Source organism: Heptranchias perlo, chromosome 5, assembly GCF_035084215.1.
Source record: "Heptranchias perlo isolate sHepPer1 chromosome 5, sHepPer1.hap1, whole genome shotgun sequence".
In the NCBI taxonomy this organism is placed as follows: Eukaryota; Metazoa; Chordata; class Chondrichthyes; order Hexanchiformes; family Hexanchidae; genus Heptranchias; species Heptranchias perlo.
The window spans coordinates 85,679,083-85,705,308 of record NC_090329.1 but is presented as its reverse complement, the minus strand read 5'-3'; the positions used below and the strand labels follow the sequence as shown (position 1 = coordinate 85,705,308).

The 26,226-nt window shown below is 41.8% G+C and overlaps 1 protein-coding gene across 1 annotated transcript in view; it reads right to left on the bottom strand.

Moving 5' to 3' along the window:
* The window catches only part of ufl1 (UFM1-specific ligase 1), a 69,138-nt gene extending 44,122 nt beyond the window's left edge, over positions 1-25,016 (bottom strand). Inside the window, exons 1-8 of the mRNA XM_067984769.1 lie at positions 24,785-25,016; positions 22,415-22,560; positions 21,318-21,346; positions 20,450-20,547; positions 18,569-18,683; positions 12,991-13,121; positions 8,426-8,484; positions 3,146-3,292 (exon numbers count right to left, since the gene is read on the bottom strand). Of these exons, the coding sequence (XP_067840870.1) occupies positions 3,146-3,292; positions 8,426-8,484; positions 12,991-13,121; positions 18,569-18,683; positions 20,450-20,547; positions 21,318-21,346; positions 22,415-22,560; positions 24,785-24,861 (802 nt within the window). The 5' untranslated portion in view covers positions 24,862-25,016. The remainder of the gene's footprint in view (positions 1-3,145; positions 3,293-8,425; positions 8,485-12,990; positions 13,122-18,568; positions 18,684-20,449; positions 20,548-21,317; positions 21,347-22,414; positions 22,561-24,784) is intronic.
* Between the last annotated feature and the right edge of the window lie 1,210 nt (positions 25,017-26,226).

The window sequence follows — 26,226 nt, the reverse complement described above, 5'->3', positions numbered from 1 at the left end:
ATGCAGACATCTACATTTACCAATCTCCTTTACCAATAAGGATAAAAGGGATTCGGTGGATACTGATCATGGGGATTGAGGAGAGTTGGATGGGGAACCAAACACATTATCAAGGAAGAAAGTTTTGACAAGGCTTTTCAAAGTAGGAAGGAAGGTGGGGAGAACTGGGTACAGAACTCCAGAATGTAGGAACGGCTGTGCGAGTGACCACCAATGTTGGAGTGGAGGGAGGAAAGCGTGAAAAGTCCAGTGTTCAAGGAGAAGGGGGAGCGTATAGTGATGCAAGACCAAGAGGAAAGCATGAATGGGGAGTGGGGTGAGACCATGCAGAGACCATTTTTTGTATTCGTTCATGGGATGTGGGCTTCGCTGGCAAGGCCAGCATTTATTGCCCATCCCTAATTGCCATTGAGAAGGTGGTGGTGAGCCACCTTCTTGAACTGCTGCAGTCCATGTGGTGACGGTTCTCCCACAGTGCTGTTAGGTAGGGAGTTCTAGGATTTTGACCCAGCGACGATGAAGGAACGGCGATATATTTCCAAGTTGGGATGTCTTGTGACTTGGAGGGAGACGTGCAGGTGGTGTTGTTCCCATGTGCCTGCTGCTCTTGTCCTTCTAGGTGGTAGAGGTCGTGGGTTTGGGAGGTGCTGTCGAAGAAGCCTTGGTGAGTTGCTGCAGTGCGTCCTGTGGATGGTACACACTGAAGCCACAGTGCGGCGGTGGTGAACGGAGTGAATGTTTAGGGTGGTGGATGGGGTGCCAATCAAGCGGGCTGCTTTGTCTTGGATGGTGTTGAGCTTCTTGAGTGTTGTTGGAGATGCACTCATCCAGGCAAGTGGAGAGTATTCCATCACACTCCTGACTTGTGCCTTGTAGATGGTTGAAAGGCTTTGGAGAGTCAGGAAGTGAGTCACTCGGTGCAGAATACCAAGCCTCTGACCTGCTGTTGTAGCCACAGTATTTATGTGGCTGGTCCAGTTAAGTTTCTGGTCAATGGTGACCCCCAGGATGTTGATGGTGGGGGATTCGGCGATGGTAATGCCGGTGAATGTCAAGGGGAAGTGGTTAGACTCTATCTTGTTGGAGATGGTCATTGCCTGGCACTTGTCTCGCACGAACGTTACTTGCCACTTATGAGCCCAAGCCTGGATGTTGTCCAGGTCTTGCTGCATGCGGGCTCGGACTGCTTCATCATCTGAGGGGTTGCGAATGGAACTGAACACTGTGCAATCATCAGCAAACATCCCCATTTCTGACCTTATGATGGAGGGAAGGTCATTGATGAAGCAGCTGAAGATGGTTGGGCCTAGGACACTGCCCTGAGGAACTCCTGCAGCAATGTCCTGGGGCTGAGATGAGTGGCCTCCAACAACCACTACCATCTTCCTTTGTGCTAGGTATGACTCCAGCCATTGGAGAGTTTTCCCTCGGATTCCCATTGACTTCAATTTTACTAGTAGTGGTGCTACCGAGCCACTCTTGGTGATGGACATTGAAGTCCCCCACCCAGAGTACATTCTGTGCACTTTCTACCCTCAGTGTTTCCTCCAAGTGGTGCTCAACATGGAGGAGGACTGATTCATCAGCTGAGGGAGGGCGGTAGGTGGTAATCAGCAGGAGGTTTCCTTGCCCAACTTTGACCTGACGCCATGAGATATCACTGTACCACCACCTCTGGTGGGTCTGTCCTGCTGGTGGGACAGGACATACCCAGGGATGGTGATGGAAGAGTCTGGGACATTGGCTGAAAGGTATGATTCTGAGAGTTTGGCTATGTCACGCTGTTGCTTGACTAGTCTGTGTGCCCCAGATGTTAGTGAGGAGGACTTTGCAGGGTCGACTGGGCTTGGTTTGCCGTTGTCGTATCCGGTGCCTAGTGGTCAGATGCCGGGTGGTCCGTCCGATTTTATTCTTATCGTGACTTTCTGTAGCGAGATTGTACAACTGAGTGGCTTGCTGGGCCATTTCAGAGGGCGATTAAGAATCAACCACGTTGCTGTGGATCTGGATTCACATATCGGCCAGACCGGGTAAGGACGGCAGGTGTCCTTCCCTAAAGGACATTAGTGAAACAAGAACACCAATTCTGAAGTCAACGTGCTGCTGTAAGGGAGCGAATGGAGCTTGGAGAGCACTTGGGTGATGGAAGTGTGGAATTTAGTGCAGATGGGTCACAGGCTGTGGCACATTGTATGAGTTGAAGCTTGTGGAAGATTGATGCAAAGATACCAGCTGGGTGAGTGTTGGAGAAGTCAATCCTTCAGGTGATGAAAGCATGGACTAGGGTTTCGTAGGCAGAAAGGAAGAAATTGCCCAGGCAAGCAATGTTGCACGGGTGGAAGAAAGTAGTTTTGGTATTGGAGTGGATGGAAGTTGAGCTTGGGATCGAGCAGGCCACTAAAGTTCTTAATTCAACGTGAGATGACAATTGAGGAGGTTGACTGACTCAAGATTATAGGGATGTCAGCACTGATAGGAGTTTTGTCAATGTTGAGCTGGTCGGAGAGTTGCTTGAGCCAGGTCTCGATCTCAGACAGTCAGTTTGAAAACGGCCCTTGGGTCAATGGAGGAGGCAACATTATGATTTTTATTCAGGCATGTAATTTTTTTTTTTTTACTGTGTCTATTATATTATGTCATTTTTACCTTTATGCACAGAACTGAATGAAAATAGCGTAAAGAAATTCAAGCTATTTGATTGGTTTGCTTCGTGACACTTGCTGGTTTGTGTAAAAAAAATGAAGGACTTGATGCCTCAGTTTTCCGCTGGTTGCTCATTTATGTTTAGTGAATCAAATCTTTGAATGGCAGAACAAACAATCATAACTTTTTTTTGCTCCATCCACGTTAGATACTTTGGGGGTGGGGGGGGTGATGTCTGAGGCCACATCTTTACATGTGACGCTTTTTAAAGCTATGAGATAATATTAGACTGAAAACTGTTTGGCTCAATCTAACTGCAGGCTACTCTCAACAGCTTTATATTTGACTCCATACAAGCACCCAGTGGATGCTTTCCAACTACTACTACTTCAGATCTGTACCAGTCTGAATCTGAAGTCCAAACTGATCTGAACGTGCACTTCTATTATACATCATATTTCAGTCTTTTAATATTTGTGATAGCGAATGTTAAAATAGTTACCCAAATATCCGTTTTGTTTGAAAAAAGAATCCACCCAGTTATTTTGCGTTCTTGAGTAGATGTCAGGAATATAAACAGCCTTATCCTGTCTGCCACCAATCACTGCTCCATTCAAACGACCACTGCTTATAAACTCTTCAAGAAAAGCTGCAAAAATAATAATCCATTCAGACAGCGATTTTAAGAGAAACTAATAAATATTTCATGATTTCAGCCACAAGAATGAAAAGCTTTAACAAAATGGATATATTAGATGAACAGAATGCGGACATCCTGCAGCATCTAGCCAATTTGGGCACTGCAATAGACAGATCAAATAGTTAAATGAAAATTGAAACTAAAAAAAAATGCACTAATAAGAACATATTAATCATTAGCCAAATAAAAAGGTAAAAAGACCAGTTTTAATCTTTATCAACTAGCTGAAGCCTGGCAAAAATTTCAGCTACTGCAGAATTCCAGCTCTGGCATTTCTATTAAGTTAGAACATTTCACATTTTTACTCCGTCCACACCAATCTGTGATTAATGATATAAACTGCTATGAGGTAACTAATTTCAGTGGTGCTCAGGTCTTTGCGCTTCAAACAAGCTATCACAACAGGTTATTGGGACACTGACCTACAAATTGTTTCTCAAAAATCTAATCAAAGTTTGACTTGATCAATCTAACAACGTAAGATTAAAAAGCCGGTATTTAAATTCAATGGCTGGATGCTGGCACCACCAGGGGCGCCTGTCCCAAGGGGCAGCACACTGCGACAGAAGTGAACCAGACCAGACCAGACCAGGCCCGCTCCACCTCCCCCCCACCCCCCCACCCCCCAACTCCCATCAGAAAGCAGCTATCAGCGTCTCCTTGGCCCGACGATGCCACGAAAAAAAATTCACCCACTGTCTCGGAGGTCCAAGCTGAACCCTCAGGTGGGCCCACTTCTCCCAGACAGCCGGTACGCCCAGTCTCACTTGGTGTATTGGCTGTGCATTTGATAATCTGAGGATGCAGGAATTTCCCTGCCCCCACCCACTCCCAGCTGGGCCTGTTGGGGCCAGCAGAGACTTCGTCCAACAAGGCCATCTGGGAACTCCTGCAAAAGGCCGGAACCTGGCATATCTGGCTTCTGTCCTTATTTGTGGCACCGCCACCACACTCCTGCTGAAGTTATGAGAGATTTTTGACCATTTAATTCACATAAAAAAAACTGTGTGGGATTTGTTCAAATAAGTGTTTTGTTTGGCAGCTTTTTTTTTGAAGTGCAGATAGTTAAATCTGTTTGCTCCTGGTCACTTTTTAAAAAAGGTATTTATTTATCAACCCATCTTGTTCAAATCAGGGAATGTGTCTCAAGCCTTCAGAGAGAGAGATAGTCAGTCAGTTAGCTTCCGCAGACAGTGAGAAAAGGAATAGAAGACTCCTTTACTTCTTCGTTTAGCACCACAGTTGGAAACTATTTATTATTTTCTACTACATGATGAGCTAGCAAAGCTCAACAATCACTGTAACCATGTTACTGATACTATTGGCTTGTTCTTTTACTGTTGTTTGGCAAGTAAAGCCTCGAGTTATTCTGTCAGCTTCCAAAAACAAGGAGGATCGTGTGAGGGCATGTGATATAACTAATTACTGAGATAAACTGAAGAGGGTTGTCTGTTCATTCCCCACCCACTCTATGAATTTACCTGGATACCTGGACAAGTAAAAACATTCTCTCTGGGACGGTAAGAGCCAGGGCTCACCTACAAGAGTAGTCTGAAAGACGGGAGCCAAAAATATCAAGTGGAAAAAAATGAGTGAAGAAACACCAGAAGTGTAGCGGAGTAGATAAGGTGCCACTAGGACCACTGCTCCTCAGGTGTGGCAGGAGCCTGCGCTCCGCTGAGCTGCCCTCACCCAATAAGGTGAGGCCAGCTCATTTACATATTTTGTGACTACCCGGGGACTTGGTGAATGATGCACTGCGAGCACCGTCAGGGCTACAATGTCAGCGACCAGCTGCTATTGAAGGGCTGCCCCATCACTGATACCATTTTATTTTAAAACAAAAAACGACGTGGTGCACGACTTCTTTGAAAGAGTGGCCTTTGGAGGGCAAAGAAGCAAGGTCCAGGAAGAATGGGTGGCCTTACTGGAAGGACTGGGTCACTCAGCAAGTACAATACCATTTTTTATTGTGAGCCTTGCTTGAAATACATTTTTTTGGGCAGTGAGCATCAAAAATATTGCTTCGGCCACTCCAGTTGCAAGATAGGGAGGATCCCTAATTTACGTAAAAGTCAGAGTCATAATGAACCATAACAGCAGGTGGTGGGTCCTCTGCACAGACACAGACAATTTGGGGTAAAGCACTGAGAGAGCCTGGCATTGAGCAGATCTCCGGGTCCCATAATGCAGAGCCAGTGCCTGTTACGCATCAGCACTATGGGCACTCAGCATTACGTTACTGGTCCCATAGTATTTAATAAATACATAACATAAAATAAAAATTTTAAAAGTAAGTATTGAAAAAAGAGTGGACGTGGAAGGAGATAAAATAGGGAACAAGATAAACAGAGCGTTAGTAAAGAAATTGTTCAAACGTATTTTAGTAATAAGACATTATTTGCCAGAATCAGTGCCAGAACTGAAATCTTTTTTAAAAAATGGAGGCTAAGGAAGCACCAAATTCCTTGGAGTAACTTGTGCTTTAACAATTAATGCTACCACCAATGTGGACATGAGAGGTCAACTACAAGAACAATTGTTGATTGTATGTGCTTAGCAAGAATGAGAATTGAAATGCTAAGAAATGACAAATTATTCCATTAGCACTAAATGGCAATGTTTTAGCACTGACATGCAAAGAACAAAATTCCTTACATTACCCAAATAGAATGCATTATGGTGATATTACTCTACCTGACTAGGTCAATGTGTTTACATCCAAAGGGAGTTCACAAGGGTCTGTGATATTGTAATATTAGAGAGGCAAATAGCGTATATTTGAGTTTCTAGCAGATTCGCGCTCCCTCTAGTGACATAATGGATCTGACTGCAGCGATAATTTTCTAGTCCTCTTCAATCCATCAAAAGTCAACAATAAGAACTTTCACTTATATAGTGCTGTTAATGCAGAAAAATGTCCCAAAGTGCTTCATTGAGGCATAATCAGAAATAAATGGACGCTGAATCAAAGGAGGCGATATTAGGAGGGGGTGATCAAAAGTTTTGGCCAGAGGTGGGTTTTAAGGTGGGCCTGAAAGGAGGAGAGGGAGGTGGAGGGGATTAGGGAGGGATTTCCAAAGTGTGGGGCCTAGGCAGCTGAAGGCACTACTGCTAATGGTGGGGTGAAGGGAAAAGGGGATGCCCAAAGACAAGAGAAGAAGTGTGTTTTTTGGGGCGGGGGGGGTTTGGGGGTGGGAGGAGTTTGCAGAGAAAGGGAGGGACGAAGCCAGGAAGGGATTTAAAGGAAGAGATGGAGGTGGAGGGGCATAGGCAGGGAAATCCTGAGACCGGGGCCCAGATGGCTGAAAGCTCTGCCACCTATGGTGGGGCGAGGAGGGAAGTAATTGAACAAAAGACCAAAATCAGAGGAACACACAGTCCGGGGGGGGGGGGGGGGGCGGGGGGAGAAAGGAGTTCAGGGCTGGAGGAGGCTACAGAGATAAGGAGAAGTCATGAAGGGATTTAAACATGATGATGAGAATTTAAAATGGGGGCATTGACAGCCAGTGCAGACCAGCAAGGACGAGGGGGTGGAGGTAATAGGAGAGAAGGATGGTGTGGAACACGATGAGGCTTTGGATAAGTTGAAGTTTACAGAGGGTGGAGGATGTGAGGCCAGATAGGAGAGCATTGGAATAGTCAAGCCTAGAGGTGACAAAGGCATGGATGAGGGTTTCAACAGATGAGCTGAGACAGGACTGGTGGCAGGCGATGTTATGTAGGTGGAAGTAGGCGGACTTTATGATGGCGAGGATATGGGGTCGGAAGCTCAGCTTAGGCCCATGTAGGATGGTGACGCTGTTTCAGCCGGAGACAGTGGCCAGGGAGGAGGAATCAGTGGCAAAGGTACGAAGTTTGTGGCAGAGGCCGAAGATGATGACTCTGTCTTCCCAACATTTAACTGGAGGAAATTGCGGCTCATCCAAGACAGGACATCGTGCAAGCAGTCTGACAACACAGAGGCATTGGTGGGGTCAAGACAGGTGACGGAAAGGTAGACTTGGGTGTCATCGGTGTGCATGTGGAAGCTGACCCCACATCTGAGGATGATGTCTTCAAGAGGCAGCATGTAAATAAAGAAAAGGAGGGGGCCAAGGATGGATCATTGGGAGACTACCGAGGAGATGGTGCCAGGGTGGAAGAGAAGCCATTGGTGGAGACGCTTTGGCTATGATCGGATAGGTAAGAGTGTAACCAAATGAGGGTAATCTCACTGAGCTGAACAATGGAAGAGAGATGTTGGTGCAGGATGGTGTGGTTGACCTTGTCAATGGCTGCAGTGAGGTCAAAGAGGATGAAGAGGGATAATGCATGATGGTTACAGTCACAGAGGATGTCATTTGTGACTTTGGTTAGAGCTGTTTCAGTGCTGTGGCAGGGGTGGAAACCTGATTGGAGAGACTCAAACATGGAGTTGCAGGAGAGATGGGCATGTACTTTGGAGGCGACAACATGTTCAAGGACCTTGGAGAGGAAAAGGAAGTTGAAGGTGGGACAACAGTTTGCAAGGACAGAGGGTCGAGGATGGGTTTTTTGTATGGGTGGGGTGATGATGACAGTTTTGAAAGGGAGGAAGACAGTACCTGAGGAGAGGGAAACATTTACAGTATCAAATCAATATCCTTCACATCTTTAGTTTCAACAGTATCTCTTTATTACACCACTATGAAATTTCTTTTTGTTACCATCTGCGTTTTGATACCAAATTCAAGGCCAGGTTTGTGTTAAGCACTCATCCTGGAAACTAGTTCAAACACTGCTCAAACTCAATTCACTTATTGTTTATTAGAGCCAAAACAATGAAGGGACTGTATTTTTATCAAGGTACAACAAATAGTGTTTCTCATATCATGCGTTGGTTTATTTCTCTGTACACAGGCAACAATGTAAAATTATTTTATTGAAAATGTTTTAATAGGCTATTATACTTGAAGTGTGATGTTCTTAACGGCACAGGATTACCTCAAGCCTTATGTTACAAAGGTCACTTCTGCATATAAATAAGTTTTGTCTGCTTGACTGCATTTCAATACTAATTCTTTCTCTCAATAAAAGAATATAACTCCATTGCCAACTTACAGTAAAGAAGATGTTCCTGAAATTTATATTGAGTTATCAAAGAGCTTATTGGCGTTGGCCTGTTGACAAAGAACATTAAACAATCCCATTTAAAAGTTTACTACATTTCAAGCACAACAAACATTTTCCTCTCTGGATTCAAGCTCACCATATTCATCCCAAAAAACTCTCCGATGAATAAGCTACCTTTGATTTCCAAACCAAAACCCTTTCAATAATATTTCTGCAAATTTGAGAATAATAAATGAACTGATTTTATAAATAATTAGACATTGATTATAAAAGAATAACAATAAAAGAAAAATAGACCAAAATGACCTTGAAACAATGCTCCAAGTAATAAGTACGCTTTTGAGTTTCAAAGTAGGGAAATTATTTATCAGTAAAAATAGATCTCCTCCAAATGTCCAATGCAACATATGACAAACATTTTAGAGATGAGGCTTTAAAAAAGTTTATTTGCAGTATTGTTACAACTAAAAATGTAAAGTACTTTCTTTTGTGCAGAAATGTTAAGAGATCCTTAAAAGAGTCATTGCTAACCTGAAAAAGCTGAAAAGGTTGAGCTGTTCTTTTTTCTGCACGCAGCAGATTCCTTTTACTACTGGTTCATCAGACCAACAAAAATAGCAACAGGAATTCACTCTGACACAGAATCAGTATAAAATAAACTTGTCACTATACATTTTTAATGCACATTTTGATTACGCTGACAACTTAGATCTCATTCTGAATAGTGTAAGAAGAAAATCAGGATAAAGTGTATACAAGTAATGAAAGTTAACAAATAAAATTGATAATACAAAATGACATTAGATAAAAAATGAATAGCTACTGAAAAGAACAGAAACTTCAAGGACGATGATAAAACAGAACTCACTGGTATTTACATTGTGAGGATGTGCAAGGTCAGATTACATTCATGCAAAATAGTTTCGTAAACTGATCCATAACTAATAGTAATTAGAATATGCTCATCCAGCTGTATTAATTCATTATATTATACAGTCTTGCTGCAAGTATTAACTTGAACACTAATTCCTAGTATCATAGTATGTTACAACAGAGGAGGCCATTCGGCCCATCGTGCCTCTGCCGGCTCTTTGAAAGAGCCATCCATTTAGTCCCATCCCCCTGCTCTTTTCCCATTGCCTTGTAAATTTTTTCCCTTGAAGTATTTATCCAATTCCCTTTTGAAAGTTACGACAGAATCTGCTTCCACCACCCTTTCAAGCAGATCATAACAACTCTGCGTAAAAACATGTTTCCTCATGTCGCCTCTGGTTCTTTTGCCAATCACCTTAAATCTGTGTCCTCTGGTTACCGACCCTTCTGTTACTGGAAACAGTTTCGCCTTATGTACTTTTATCAAAACTGTTCATGATATTGAACACCTCTATCAAATCTCCTCTTAACCTACTCTGCTCTAAGGAGAACAACACCAGCTTCTCCAGTCTCTCCACATAACTGAAGTCCCTCACCCCTGGTACCATTCCAGTAAATCTTGAGTCGATCGGGAGGGGGCCAAGCAGTGGCCAGCAACAGTCTTCAGGACTGTTGTGGAGCCAGGATGAGCACTCCTACTCCTCCCAGCTCCACCACTGTAAACTTCCCTCCAGTCTGAAAAAAAAACGTTCACCACTACTCTCTGCTTTCTGTCCCTTAGCCAATTTTGTAACCCATGCTGCCACTGTCCCTTCAATCCCATGGATTTTAATTTTGCTTACAAGTCTATTATGCCGGACTTTATCAAATGTCTTTTGAAAATCCATTTACTCATCAACCCTCTCTGTTACTTCACCAAAAGAACTCAATCAAGTCAGTCAAACACGATTTTCCTTTAACAAATCCGTGTTGACTTTCATTTATTAGTCCTGAATTACAGTCTCTAAAAGTTTCCCCACCACTGACGTTAGGCTGACTGGCCTGAAATTGTCAGGTTTATCCCTCTCCCCTTTTTTGAACAGGGGTGCGACATTTGCAATCCTCCAGTCCTCTGGCACCACCCCATATCTAAGGAGGAATTGGAAGATTGTGATCAGAGCCTCTGCAATCTCTTCCCTCAGTAACCTAGGATGCATCCCATCTGGACCAGGTGACTTTTCTACTTTGAGTACTGCCAACCTTTTAAGTACCTCCTTTTTATTTTTATTCTATCTAATGTCGTTACTATCTCCTCCTTTACTGCTACATTGACAACACGCTCTTCTCTAGTGAAGAAGAATGTGAAGTATTCATTTAGTACCTCAGCCATGCCCTCTGCCTCCACAAGATCATCTCCTTTTTTGTCCCTAATTGGCCCCACCTTTCCTTTGACTATCCTTTTTACTATTTATGTTTATAAAAGACTTTTGGGTTCTCTTTTATGTTAGCTGCTAATCTATTCTCATGCTCTCTCTTTGCCCCTCTTATTCTCTCTTTTTAGATCTCCTCTGTACTTTCAGTATTCAGCCTGGTTCTCTACTGTATTATGAACCTTACATTTGTCATAAGCCTCCTTTTTCTGTTTCATTTTAATCACCATATCTTTAGTCATTCAGGGAGCTCTAGCTTTGGATGTCCTTCCTTTCCCCCTCATGGGAATGAGTCTACTCTGTACCCGAACCATCTCCTCCTTGTTCAATTCCTGTTTTGCCTAACAATTTTTGATTTCAATCCACCTGGACAAGATCCCTTTTTACCTCACTGAAATTAGCCCTCCTCCAGTTAGGTATTTTCATATTTGATTGTTCCAGGTCCTTTTCCATAACTTTTCTAAACCTAATGATATTATGATCACTGTTCCCCAAATATTCCCCCACTGAAACATGCTCCTCCTGCCCCACTTCATTCCCCAGAACTAGATCCAACACTGCTTCCTTCCTTGTTGGCCTAGAAACACAATGATCAATAAAGTTCTCTTGAAAACATTTCAGGAATTCCTGCCCCTCTTTGCCCTTTACACTGTTACTGTCCCAGTCCATATTGGGATAATTGAAGTCCCCCATTATCACTACTCTATAGTTCTTGCATCATTCTGTAATTTGCCTACAAATTTGCTCCTCTATCTCCTTCCCAGTATTTAGTGGCCTATAATATACACCCAGTAGTGTAATAGCTCCTTTATTGTTCCTTAATTCTAACCAGATAGATTCTGTCTTTGACCACTCAACTACATCATCCATTTCCAGTGCTATAATAGTTTCTTTGATCAATACTGCCTCCTTTCTTTCCTTCCCTATCTTTCCTGAATACCTCGTTGCCAGGAATATTAAGTAGCCAATCCTCCCCTTCTTTCAGCCAGGTCTCTGTTATTGCCACTATATCAGAGTTCCATGTGGCGACTTGTGCATGCAGCTCACCATCCTTATTTACAACGTTACGTACATTTATATACATGCACTCTAAACTCATCTTAGATTGCCTTGCATTTACCCCCTGTTTGATCCCTCCGATTTCTGAAGTATTCTTTACTCTAGTACTATTTGTCTCTCCCAGTCTTGTTGCTTCTCTCTAATGTTTCATTCTGGTGCCCATCCCTATGCCAAAATAGTTTAAACCCTCCCCCACAACACTAGTTAACATCCCCATAAGGACACTGGTCTCAGCTCTATTGAGGTGCAACCCGTCCATCTTGTACAGGTCCCTCCTGTCCCAGATCTGGCCCCAATGCTCCAGGAATCTGAAGTCCTCCCTCCTGCACCATTTCTCCAGCCACGCATTAAACTGTCTTATCCTACTATTCCTATACTCATTAGCATGTGGCACTGGGAGTAATCCAGAGATTACTACCTTTGAGGTCCTGCTGTCTATCCCCCTGACCATCGAATCCCCTATAACAATTGCATCTCTACACTTTCTTGTGGCCCCCTGCGCAGTCGAGTCTCCTGCGGTGCTGTGGATTTGCATCTGACTGCACTCCCCAGAGGTGCCATCACCCTCACTGGTATTCAACAATGAATACCGGTTTGTGAGTGCCACACTCCCAGGGGATTCTTGCACTGCCTGCCTATTCCTCCTAATCTGTCTGGTGGTCACCCACTCCCTCTCCTCCTGAACTCTCCACAGTTGCAGGCTGAAATGTGCTATCCAGGGAACTCTCAGCTTCCCATATGTGCTGTAGTGACACCATCTACCCCTCAAGCTCAGAAACTCTGAGCACGAGTCGAGCAGTTGGCGGCACTTCCTGCACATATTGTTTTTCAGGACGAAGTGTCCTGGCATTCCCACATGGCACAGGATGTGCATGCAACAGGCCCAGCTGTCCTGCCATGTTATCTACAGTTATTTAAAACTGATTTTTTTTTATCTTTAAGGCTTTTTAACTGTTTAGCTAACACTAAAACCCAGAAAGTCTAACCATTAAAGAAACATTAACCACTACTAAAAACAATGACCAATTAACTAAATACTTACACAAACTTAACACTAACCAATAAACTAAATATTTGCTTCTGCTTGTGTTGTGACATAACATTTTGATTTTCTATTGTCTGTTTCAGACTCATGGCTCGTACCGCTTAATGGTCCCATTCACTTTTCTACTTAACTGGATGGATAAATAAGTGTGACAGCTTGATCAATACCTGGTTACTGCACTGAAAAGCCCACGAATCCGTGCCTTATGCTGAGCAACAAAAGCCTCAGTGAAGATGACTCCTCGGTCATAGGTGTCCATCTGTCCATTTATAATTCTGCCGAGACGCTGTGACAAAACCTTTAAATTTAGATAGAAAAATACAAATATGTAAATGCTAAAGATGTGCTGAAACAAGTTCAGCTTTTGCGAAGATGCAGGACTTTCCAAAATGCATTCTTCAAATATTTTTGAAAATGACACATTTTAGATTTAGACATATTGTTGAATCTGCCATGGATCTGCTATTGGTTAAGTCAAAGAATGTGTCCAGTTATAAGGATAGGAACATTATAATGTAAACTATAATATGTATTCCCTTCCTAAAGTGTAAGTGTATGTCCGATAAGGCTATAAAATACAATTGCTCTGAAGTGAACATGACCCTATGTCCCCAATCTTTTTGACCCTCAATCTATGTCTGTCTGTCACTAATCTCTCTGCCCGATTTCTGTGATTTTGTCTCCTGTCCCCCGATCCATCTCTCCGTCTCTGCTCCTATCTCTCGATGGCCCCAGTTCTCTCTCTTTGTCTTGATTTCCCTTTCATCCACCAACTGTCTCTCTGCCATCTTCCTCTTATTTAAATGATTTTTCTCCCCATTTCACTCTTTCTTTTTCCCGATTTCTCTTTCTTTCATGTGCAACTCACTTGTTCCCTTGCTTTCACTTTCTCTCTCTGCTGCCCCCCCCCCCCCCCTGATTTCTCCCACCCATTAGTTTTGGCTATCTGCCCCTTTGCACTGGGGCCTATGGAGGTGGTGCTTTGCCCCATAGTCCATCAGGTACCTGTCAGAGGTAGGGGACATCAAGTTCTTTTGAGGCTATGGAGCGGCTGGAAGCTCCACCTTTAGGACGGGAAGGTCTGTAAGCAGAACCAGAAGTGCGTGGTCCAGAATGAGACAGGTTTAGGGGAGAAATTATGGCTCACAATGGCCTGCCGAGGCATGCACCTGGCAACAGGTTGTAAGTGCACGGTCTTAGGGGCAGAACCGGCAGCTGGGAACGAGCTGGCAGTTGAGAGGCAGCAGTCCATGAAGGGAGAGGGGTGAGACAGACAGGCTCAGAAAAGCAGGGAGAATATTTTATTTATATCAAGGAGGCTGATGGTTGAAAAAGAAATTGGGGGGAGCAAGCCTGAAAACTTTCCCAACAGGCAGCACAATTTTTTTTTGAGGGAGCTGGAGCGGGGCTCCTGATGTGGTAGGTGAGACACGCAAGATTAAAAAATTTAAGTAAGCAATTAAAATTTTAAGAATTCTCACCACTTGGCAGAGAGGAAAACTAACATGGCTGACAGATTATTTTCTTCAGTGTTTAAAAAATGCCCTGCAGTGTCACCCGATGGCCAAAGCCTGCAACTGCATGAAGACTCAAAGCCGTTTCAAACCCTACAGCACTCTCCAAAGGCTCTGATCAGTTATCTAATTTCCTCTTAAAAGATGCAATGGTCTCTGCCTCTGTCTCAACCACTTCCCTGTGGCAAAGCATCTCCAATAACTCTCTGCACAAAGAAATTTCTCCTAACATATCTCCTTGCTTTCTTAGTAATAATTTTAAATTCTTTCATCACCGACTCCCCAACCAGGGAAAATAGTCTTTCCTTATTCACATTATTAAAACCCTTCATAATTTTAAACGCCTCTATAAAATCTGCTCTTAGTCTTCTCTGCTAAAGTGGGAATAATTTCATTACCTCAATTCTCTCCTCATAACTATAGTTTCCCATTCCTGCCATTCTTCCTGTAAGCTCTTTTTGGCTTTAATGTCCTTTTGGTAATGGGGCACCTAAAATGGTGCACCGTACTCTCTAACTGTGGTCGAAACAGTGTTTTACATTAATTTACCTTTATTTCTTTACGCTTGTACTCCATGTCCCTAATATAAGACTCCAACATATATAGGCCTTTTTATGACTTCATTTACCTACAATCACACTCTCATGTATTTGAACTCCTAGGTCTCACTGTTCATCCACACCCTTCAGTGTCTTTTTATTGAGTGCAAATTATTCCTTGTTTTTCCTCTCACAGTGCATTACCTTACACTCAGCCACATTAAATTGCATCTGTCGCCTATCTACCCATTCTGCTAACTGTTTATGTTTTCCTGAAGTTTTTTTTTTTAAAACAGTCCTTCTGTTCACCAAACCTCCTAATTTTGTGTCAGTAAATTGTGCACCGAACGCCCAAGTCTAAATTATCTCTATAGACCAAGAACAAACGTAGACTCAGCACTGATCCCGGGGTTAGACAACTTCCAACTTTTCTCTTAGCTGAGCAACATCCGTTTATCCTAACTTTTTGTTTCCTGTCCATCAACCAACTTTCTATTCATGCTGCTACATTTCTTCTTATAGTATTCGCCTGAATTTTTCTAACAAGCCTCTTGTGAGACATATTATTAAATACTTTCTGAAAATCCATACACACTACATCTATTGTATTCCCTTCATGTATCCAATCAGTCACTGCTTCAAAAAACTCCTAAATTTGTCAAATATGAATTGCCTTCAACAAATCTGTGCTGGCTGTACTCTCATTATCGTGAACATTATCTGATAGAGTCAGCGTTATGAGAAGGTGTGACACCGTTAACAATTGAATGTCCTATCACAGCACCACCTACAGGTATCACAGGTAACTCCAGGGAGATGTGGACACTTTAATAATGGGATTTTCCATAACAGTGGTCCAGAATTTGCTGGAGCAGGGCATCTCACGGCACGTCCAGTTAGTTACCGACTTGTTCCTGCACCCTTCAGCTCAAAAACATTTTGCCCATAAAGTTGCAGGAAGCACGAGTTGAAAACGGCATGGCGAGGGCAAGGGGGCATCTGGGACCTCGATGAACAACGAGGCAAACAGTGTATCTCTGTAACCAATGAGATTTAAGGATTGAAAAATAAACAGATGAAGGACTGAGAAGGAGAGTGAATTAGAGTGGGTGAATTCAATGTCAAAACAGGTACAGAAATAGAAATAAAGAGTGGGAAAGGGAGATTGGATTAAGAGAAAGAAGAGACAGAAAGGAAAAGTAAGAAAAATAATTTAAAAATTTTAAATTTGATATTTTTAAATTTTCCAACAACTATTCACAACCTGAGGAATAAGACTCCACACATTTAATTATTTACTTTCTGGGCAAGAGGTTGATTGGCAGTCGTTAACAATTATCACATCGCTAAAAGAGTGCTTACTCTGTTAATTACGAGACTTAACTTTCTCTGGCAAGTTTAATGGGCAATCAATGTGCAAATGTGGCAACTTCATGAAAATCATGGGGAGGTTAAGGGCGAGATGCTGCTTTCGCAAAACTAACGGCAGAGCCAGCAACTTGCAGAGATTTGTAATTCACAGGATATCTCTTCCTCGCCCCAAGTTGCTGGTCAATTTGCACATTAATAATGGCGTGCGTTGTTACCTTTTCAGCATATTCTGGGCCATTAGGTTTACATAGAAGTTTTCACTGGAATGTGTACCCCACATACCAAATTTAATATATTATACAGAGGCTAAAAAATTATTCACTATCTGGATTTGAAAATATATTGGGATGAGCAGGTATTTGAGATAACTGTGAAATTGGCACGCTAATTAAACTTAAAATCAATCTGTATATCATACTCCATATCCTGGTCTTGCACAGCAGCCACAGATGTACAAGCACCTTCCAATTTAAAGAGCAATAATTACTCTATGACTGACCTCAGGACGTGTCGACTTACACCAAATGGATCTTCTGGCCTTAAAGGCACAGGCAAGATAGCACATAGATCCACAGCAGAATAATTCATTGTGCATTACATGATTTAATGCTTCTATCCTTCTCTATAAAAAGCCTATTTCATGAGGAATTTAACAGGGGATATCGTTAATAAAAACAGAAAATCTTGGAAAAGCACAACAGATTAGTCACCATCTTAAAGATAAAAAGTAGGTTTCAGGTGCAGTGCTTCATCAATACTGATAAAGAAGTTATACCTGAAGTGGTATCCTATCCTTCTTTCAAAAGCCTAAGAAAGGATATATACTTGCCATAGAGGAAGTGAAATGAAGGCTCACCAGACTAATACCTAGATTGTCGTATGAGGAGAGATTGAGTAGGCTAGGCCTGTATTCTCTAGAGTTTAGAAGAATGAGAGGTGATCGCATTGAAACATACAAAATTCTTACAGGGCTCAACAGGGTAGATGCAGGGAGGATGTTTCCCATGGCTGGAGAGTCTAGAACCAGGGGTCACAGTCTCAGAATAAGGGGTAGGCCATTTTGGACAGAGATGAGGAGAAATATTTTCACTCAGAGGGTGGTGAATCTTTGGAATTCTCTACCGCAGAGGGCTGTGGAGACTCAGTCATTGAGTACATTCAAAACAGAGATCAATAGATTTCTAGATATTAAAGGCATAAAGGGATAAGGGGATGGTGCAGGAAAATAGCGTTGAGGTTGAAGATCAGCCATGATCTTACTGAATGGCGGAGCAGGCTCGAGGGGCAGGATGGCCTACTCCTGCTCCTATTTCTTATGATCTTATGTTCTTAAATTTGCTGCACATTTTGAGGATTTTCTATTTTTATTTCAGATTTACAACATTTGTGGGTTTTCTTTTTGAGGCCAAGATTGCAGTAGCAGTGGGACCACTGTTCTTCAAGTGCTGTGCATACTTCACTGGACTGAGCTGAACTCACCTCACCTCACCAGAACTGTTCACAGTACTCCAAGTGTGGTCTAACCAAGGTTGCATACAAGTTTAACATAACTTCTCTGCTTTTCAATTCTATCACTCTAGAAATGGACCCCAGTGATTCAGTTGCTTTTTTAAAAAATAGCCCTACTAACCTGCGCCACTATTTTTAGTGATTTATATATTTGTACCCCCAGATCCCTCTGCTCCTCTACTCCATTTAGACTCTTATTTCCAAGCTGTATGTGGCCTCCTTATTCTTCCGACCAAAAGGTACCATCTCACACTTGTCTATATTGAAATTAATTTGCCAATTGCCCCATTCTGCAAGTTTATTAATGTCTTCCTGTATTTTGTCGCAGTCCTCCTCAGTACTAACTATACTCCCCAATTTAGTATCATCCACAAATTTTGAAATTGTACTTCCCATTCCCAAGTCCAAATCATTTATGTAAATGGTGAAAAACAGTGGTCCCAGCACCAATCCTTGTGGAACACCACTTCCCACCTGTTGCCAGCCTGAGTAACTACCTTTAACCATTTCTCTCTATTTTCTGTTTTGTAGCCAGCTTGCTATCCATTCCACAAATAAGAATCCCAGGCTTCTGGTGCCTGATGCAATTTTCTTTTTGTAATTGGTTGCACAAAACTACACAAGTCTTAGTAACACACAATGCCACTTTTATTAGTTAGGAAACTCTGTGGTATTTTATAAAATTCACAAGAAATTGTCAGTGAAGCTTTTACTGCTTGACCGTCGAAGCAGTGTGACCATCGAAGCAGTTCTTTACTGCTGTATTTCAGCTGACCCAACATTTTACTTGTACTGGAATATTATCTACTCACCTCTGTTAGAAAGTCAGCTGGAAGGTCATATGACTTACAAAGGTCTGCTATGGTCACCTGTCCAGCTTCCTGCAGTCGGTCATTTACCTCTTCAGCCATCTGATCCAGGTAGGTTCTGGTTAAGAGGCAGCAACATTACATCCTATCTTTATTTCTTAGAGCTTATATATTTAAAATACTCATGTGACTTCAGATAAATTATGTACTTAATGCAAGTATAGACTTCCACTGTACTAAATTATTGTTGAGAATATACACTAGTACCATAATTGTGAAATTAAAATGTCAAAATAATTGTTTATAACTACGTTATTAATTGTTAAATGTTTGCAAATTTTCCTGTTCCAAATTCAAATCTGTTTGTATGTAATGCTTAATTTCTTGGGGTAAAATGTGGGAGGAAAAAAATGTTTTGGGGTTATTTTAACTTTTAGCGCCGGGCGATAAGCAGGTGATAGTGAACTGGCAACCCGTTTTATACCTTGCCCAATTTTCTCTCCCAATGAAGTAAGTAAACATCGGAAAGACTGAAGCCACTGTCTTTGGCTCCTGCCAAAAACTCCGTAACTTTGGCACAGACTCGATTCCTCATACCCAGCCACTGTCTCAGGTTAAATTAGACTCTTTGCAAACTCTATGTCCCGTTTGACTCCGAGCTGAGATTCCAACCCCACATCCTCTCCATCACAAAGACCACTTACTTCCACCTCCGTATCACCACCCATCTCCACCCCTACCATAGTCCATCTGCCAATGAAGCCTCGAACATGCCTTTCTCACCTCCAGCCTCACTTACTCCAATGCTCTCCTGGCCAGCCTCCCATCCTCCATAAACTTTAGCTAATCCAAAATTCTACTGCTCTTATCTTATTCCGCGTTAAGTCCCACTTGTTCATCGCCCTGCTATCACTAAGTGACTTTGTCTCCCCATTCCCTAATGACTCAAATTTAAAATTTTCAACTTTCTGTTCAAATCCCTCCATGACCTTGCCATCTCTGTATCCTCCTCCATCCCGACAAACCCCATCCCCCCAGTCTCTCTGTTCTCTGACTTTGGCCTCTTGTGCAAGCCCCTCCCTTCGCCCCACCATTGGTGGTCGTGCTTTCAGGTGCCTAGGCTCCATGCTCTGGAATTCTCTCCCTAAACCCCTCAGCCGCTACACCTCACACTCTTCCTTTAAGACTCTTTAAAATCCACATTTTTGACCAAGCTTTTGGTCATTTCTCCTAATCTCTCCTTCTTTGGCCTGGCATGCATTTCTTTTTTCCTTTGGTCTTTGGAAATAGCTTTCCTACGTTAAAGGCGCTGTATAAATGCAAGTTGTTGTTCATAGAAAGTGACCGTGTGTGTACGGGAAGAAAAACCATTGGAATCATTGCAACAGATACAAATGGAGTTGGGAGCTGACATGTTCCAGGACTTTGGAAAGAGAAGATTGGAGATGGGGCAGTAATTGAGGAAAGTGGTTCCTTTGAGGAAAGGGCGATAACAGCAGTTTTGAGATTGGTAGATTCAGTACTGGAGAGTAGGAACAAGTTGATGATGTCGGTAACCATGGGTCCGAGGACAGAATGTTGTGTGGTCAGGAACTGGGACAAGAGGGGATTCGGGGGGGGGGTGGGGGGGGGGGGGAGATGGTGGGCTTGATGACAAAATAAATTTAAAGAAAACTGAAGGGGAAGATAAGGGAGAAGATGTGGAGTATGAACTCGGTCAGGATATGGGTATTGGGAAGGGCTAACAGTTTTCGGGGCCGGGTTACAGGTGAAAGAAGCAGAGGCCAGTATCATTTTGAAATCCTATCATGAAAATCTTCTGGTTGTTTTAGGAAAAAGGAAAGCAATTTTGTCTGCTAGGATTAAGAAATTGTTAATACTCACTCATCAATCAGCTGGCCCAAGATAAGCTGGATACCTCGGTCTGATTTAACAATGTCACTTGCTTTGCTCTCAATGTGTGTTAGATCCACATTAAGAATCTAAGAAAATTATGAAATTTTTTTTTGTTAAAATTATTTATGAAGAATAAAACACCAACATTTGGGGACAAAAGTACATAATTTGGATGTAAAATGTTTTGCGGATTCTTTTACAAATGCCATATTATACTATAGAAAGGTTCCATTTATTTTCAGCTAAGCCATTCAAAGTAGTTCTCTGCAAGTACATTTAATATACATGCAGTATTGTCCATAAAATATTTGCTGCAATGTTTGATACTACTCACTTGCCAAAGAAAATTGAATTGATAAATTTTGGTACAGAATTCATTTGGAAACGGTAATGCAGGTATAGAGACTGAACCAAACTGAATTTCAGGAGGTGTGGGGACTATTTATGAACAATTGGGCTAAAGTTAGTGCCCTTACATGGGGCATAATGAGCAATTCTTTGGTTTTCTTAAGCACTGTTGAGGTACTTTGTCCTAACTCAGTCTTAAATGTTTGGATATGTACTGTCCTGGTGGGAAAAAAATTCCCCTAATTTTAGGTCACTAAATATAGTCTTAGGTAATTAAGTCCTTTTCATGATTTTATATCTTATTCAGGTCCTGATTGTACAGTAAAATAGGCACTCACAATACTTTTACTAGTCCAGCAATGTTTCATTTATTGATAATCAGTCATATGCTAAGGATTGTATCTTGGACATTATCATATTAATGTCTGTACCATTGATAGAGCTAAAACTAGATATTCAATGTATGCAATCAAAACATTATAATAATTTTCTTAATAAATATACTCACATGCTGCAGGTCCACAATATTTATCCTACCTGAAAAGTAAAGTAAATAGTTATATGGAGAATTTACAATTATGTTGTAAAAAGTAACAATTATTAAAACGCACTCTTCCTTTTCTTAATAAAAACAGAATTAATATTTTACTTGAATAAAGCTTTTGAAATTTGTCCTCTAGCTTTTTTTTCCAAATAATTTTGATAAATAACAGAAAATATTGCTGGAAACTAATGGAAATTATTCCATAAATAGTACTGGTGCATCCTAGGAAATTAGATACACTGTACCTACTCACACTGCACAATTTAACTTCAACTCAGAGCTCTGGGCAAAAATATCAAGTCCAAGTAAAGGCTTTTGGAAGGCACTGAGGCCGTCTAGTAAAAGTAAAAGCAATTAAAAGACCCAAATAACAATTCAATGGACAGATCTAATAATGTTATTGTGAAATGTGTAATTTTTTGCATTCATTTTGTTCAAACCCTGACTTTGGACCACTGAAATTTAAATTACTGAGAAGAAAAATGGCAATGAAATTTTGCAGCAAGTATTTTGAGCGATTTGGGGGAAAGGATAGATATGAGTACACTGGAGGGCACTCACTAAAACAGTGGGTGTTATGTGACAGGGGAGTAATATGGCAAGGCATGACAGCTTTAACATTGAAAGTCCTATCACAGCACCACCTACAAGTGCAACGGGTATTGTAGAAAAATGTGGATGCTTTTACAATGGGATTTCCCATAAGTGCAGTTTGACAAAGGTGTTTTCAATGGAACACACACCCCATGTACCACATTTAATATATTAGAAATACTTGCATCAATAATCACAAAATTTGGTAAATGCATTCAACTAGCTATTTTGTTTAAACAATGTCCAAAGAACTTCAGACTGGTATTAAAATAGCCAGGAGTTCATGGCACATAAAGTGAAATGTAACAATTGTCACTACAATAATGCATGCTTGTTATCTCTGGGCTGTACCTACCAAAACTACCCAGCTGTGGTTTTCACATTTAACTTCATCTTGATCTTACACAAGCTCTTTAAGATTCAGCTAAAATCCAGTTATCAGTTTGTGTGCAACTTGCGAAACTCACCTCCATGAACATATAGCTCATCCCGTATCTCTCTGGCAATCTGAGCTGGAGTGATGTACTCCTTACCATCCAGGGTGTGTACCACATCCAGTTGTTTCTCTGCTATCAGTTTAGCAACAATTTCAATACAGTTTCGTTCAGACAACCTGCACAAACAAAATAAAATTCATGAATAAGCCATGTATTTCAGTTCTTAAAAATACCTTTCTGTAACATACAGAAATTAGTAAAAGTAAAAACACATAACTACAATGACAGAGCACTAGACTTCCAACAAAATCAAAGCTTCATAATTCCTTGTGTGTGACATACTTTGAGGCCATTTTTGACATGTGATAAAGTACAATATAAATACTAATGTGTTCCCCTCACTTCCAGCCTTTACTGACATTTACACCCAGGCTTGCTTCATCTGGGGAACTGTGCTTTATTACTGTCAGATTATCGCAGGGTAGCAAGGGGAAAAACAGGACATGGATCTTCAACAGCATTTCAGCATGGCTCTTGGTATTACTGATTAAGAAGTAACAGTAAAACCAAATCTTGAAGAAGTCTGTGGCCAGATTATCCTCCCTGCCTAAAATAAAGCAACAAGAAGTTTGGAAAGTAGATCTTTGGATGCCAATGTACAGCACTTAATACATAGGTGGAATGAGGTCATGTAAAAGTGACAAGAGCAATTAGTACTGAGTCTCTCAACTCAACTGTTAAAAGGGGATACATTTTCATCTTTAGCACTCCTGGTACAGAACTTCTGGACCGAATGCGCTCACTAGGAATTTTTCTGTATGCCCTTATGATTTTTTGTCAATTAAAATTAATGGATGCAAAATTGTGAGATGCGTGCAACCCAAACCCAGATATGCAAAGATCAGTTCCAGCAGCATTGAAGACGGAAATTTGCCCCAATGTTCCTCCCACCCTCAAATTTTCTCACTTTACTCCTCCTCTCCTGAAAGTAGTGACATATGCTGGAATAAAGTTCTGTGAGAAGTGGCCTAAGTAACCATTCTTCAATGGTGAGCAATTGTTCTCAATGTCCTTGTATGTATACTTCCTGCATGGTCACTGGTAAATGATCAAGAAAAGGAAGGCAACTAAGGTCAAAGGTGGCACATCCATGACCATTCTTGATTGAATCAATCGTAAAATAAATGGGACTATGGTTAGTATCAGTAAGCCCCTTAAATGAATGTTAAGCCTTCCACTCTACTTCCAGAATTTAGCATGTGTATTCTCAAAAAATATATATTTTGTAACATTGTTTGAATAGGATGATTTACAACATTTCATAAGATTTTGTTACTGTTTTTTTTAGAGGCAGCCTGGATTTTCCCCCGTATTTGCGCCGAGAGAGATGTGTAACCTGGGCACAAATCAATTACGTGACTTACAAGATTGTGGAATTTGCACGAGTTATGCACATAATTACAATACGCCCAAGTCTCCTCGATCTTTTACGTCTGTCCATCAAGCTCTTTATCCGAACGATGGGCTTATTTACGCTGATTTATGCCTATTTTGTTCGAACGAGATTGGGAGGATACTTGGGCATAACTTGACATCGGCATTGACTTTGGGTCTAACTTCTGGGGTGCGTCCAAGAAGGAAACTCCAGACCACAGTCTAAAACCCTGGACTGACTAACTTTACAGGTCAGTTAAGGCAGGTTTACATAGAATTTATTCCAGTTCCAAAGGCACAGATTGTAAATTGCAAGCTTAAATCAGGTTTTACATCAATCTTAATGTTTTATATGTATAGAAGAACTTTGAATTAATTTATTTTCCCAAACATATGATGGCAGCTACAATCACCAAATTCTTTTAAGCTACGTTTTGACCTGACAATCTCAAATTTCTAAAATTTTTGCTCGTTTTGCAAGCGGATTTTCTTTAAAATTACACATTCAACACTTTTGTGTTTTCAGTCAACGCAAATGTCTACGTTAATTTTCAATAACTCAGTCGTGTTCAACTTTTCTTGCTGCTCAATGAAACCAAACACCTTTTGAACAGACATTAGGGCACAATACAAGTGGAGGAAAGGCCTTCAACCAGCACATTAGAAATAAGAAAATGAATTTGACAAACAAAAGTCCAGCGAAACTGTCCCCGTCCTTAAGCTCACACATAACTGGTCCGAGAGAGAGGCCTTCAGGCCAGGATGCACGGGAGTTCAACGCGTCTCAAGACTCGAAGGGAGGTCTCGCCACTCGATGCCGTCCATTAGCAGCAGTGATTCCGGGGTTATTAGAGGGGGGGGGAAAAAAAAATTACCCCAAGGCCTGATCTGGAAAAGTAGATGCCCATCAGCAGGGGAAATGGAAATAAAACCTGCAACTGCTCAAAAAGCCCACGGCCCCTCTACCTCTGCACGGTGCTGGCGAACTGCGCTCTCTGGAAGTCGGCTGCCAGCCGTCTGATTTCATCCCAGTCTGCGGCCATGCTCAGATTGTCTCTCCCGGGTCTCGCGCTCCAGGCCACGCTCGATCTCAATTGTCCCCGGAATCGGCGCTTTGTGACGCTCGCCCACCCGATTCGATCCCCTGTTTACTGTGCAGCTCGCGCTCCGGAGCACGGCTTCTGACAGACTCTGCAAACCACACGTCAACACATTGGACAGGCGGCTACGGGCACACTGCACACACAAATTTCCCTCTGGGAGAAGCAACGGCAAGGTTGTTTTTTTTTTGGCGAAATGCGTTTGTTCAGCTCAGAGTCGCATCGTGTTTTTCTATTATTTGAAGTACGGTATGTGTTCTGCCATAACAAAAAGTGTATTAACCAAGACTATTAATCTGAAGTTTTCTTTTCATGAAATATACTTTATTCATAAAATTTGCAGCAATACATACAATACAGTTATCATATCACATTCCAAACGTACACAATACAGATTATACAATTTGCAGGTTACATCAAGTGCAGTTCAATGAACGCATTGTACATAATTTCAGTTCATGACACTCTAGAGTGCCTCATTGCATTACACTCAATACAGATTATTGATTACAGGTACACTACAGATTCATTACAGGTACATTACATCAATTTGAATTTTACATTCTGCCCTAGGGTTTTTTCCCCTGATTGCAGCCCCTCGGTATACAATGGCAGGAAGGCTCTGAATGGTTGCCTTTCCCCACAGAGCCTTTGCGACGGCTGTACCCAGCCTCAGTGCGTCCCTGAGCACGTAGTCCTGGACCTGGGAATGTGCCTGTCTGCAACATTCGGTCGAGGACAGCTCCTTGTGACGATCCGGATTCTTTCCCCTCAGTCTGGTTCAGTAAAAACTGAGTCGAGTACATTTTAAAGTTCATCACAACTTTAATAGCAGGTCTTAGTCTGTAGCTTCAATTCAGATTCCTGAGAGAATCCGAACGATTCTAACAGAATAAGGAGACAAAGACAAAGACAAAAACTCATACCTTTATACAGATCGATAGGGGTTGGAACATCATTAACACAAGAGTCAACACCAATCATAAGCCGGGCATAGGTTGCCATGCGAGGTTACATTATTTCCGGCCAATCATAGATAATCATGTGCTGACCATATTGCTGTTAGACATCCAAGGGGATACTTCCTCACCTTCCAACTTGGAATGTTCTTCCCTGTTCCTTCTGTTCTTTATCTCCCAACCTGGAATGTCTTTCAACTTTGGCTAAGCTCGTTACCTATATTGATCTGCCATAAACATGGAAACATTCAGACCAGTCCTTGAATCACATCAAAGACTCTACATTGATAAGACCATGCAAACCTGCTGACTACGCAAACATATGGCCCAGCAGGAGGACAGGCCACCT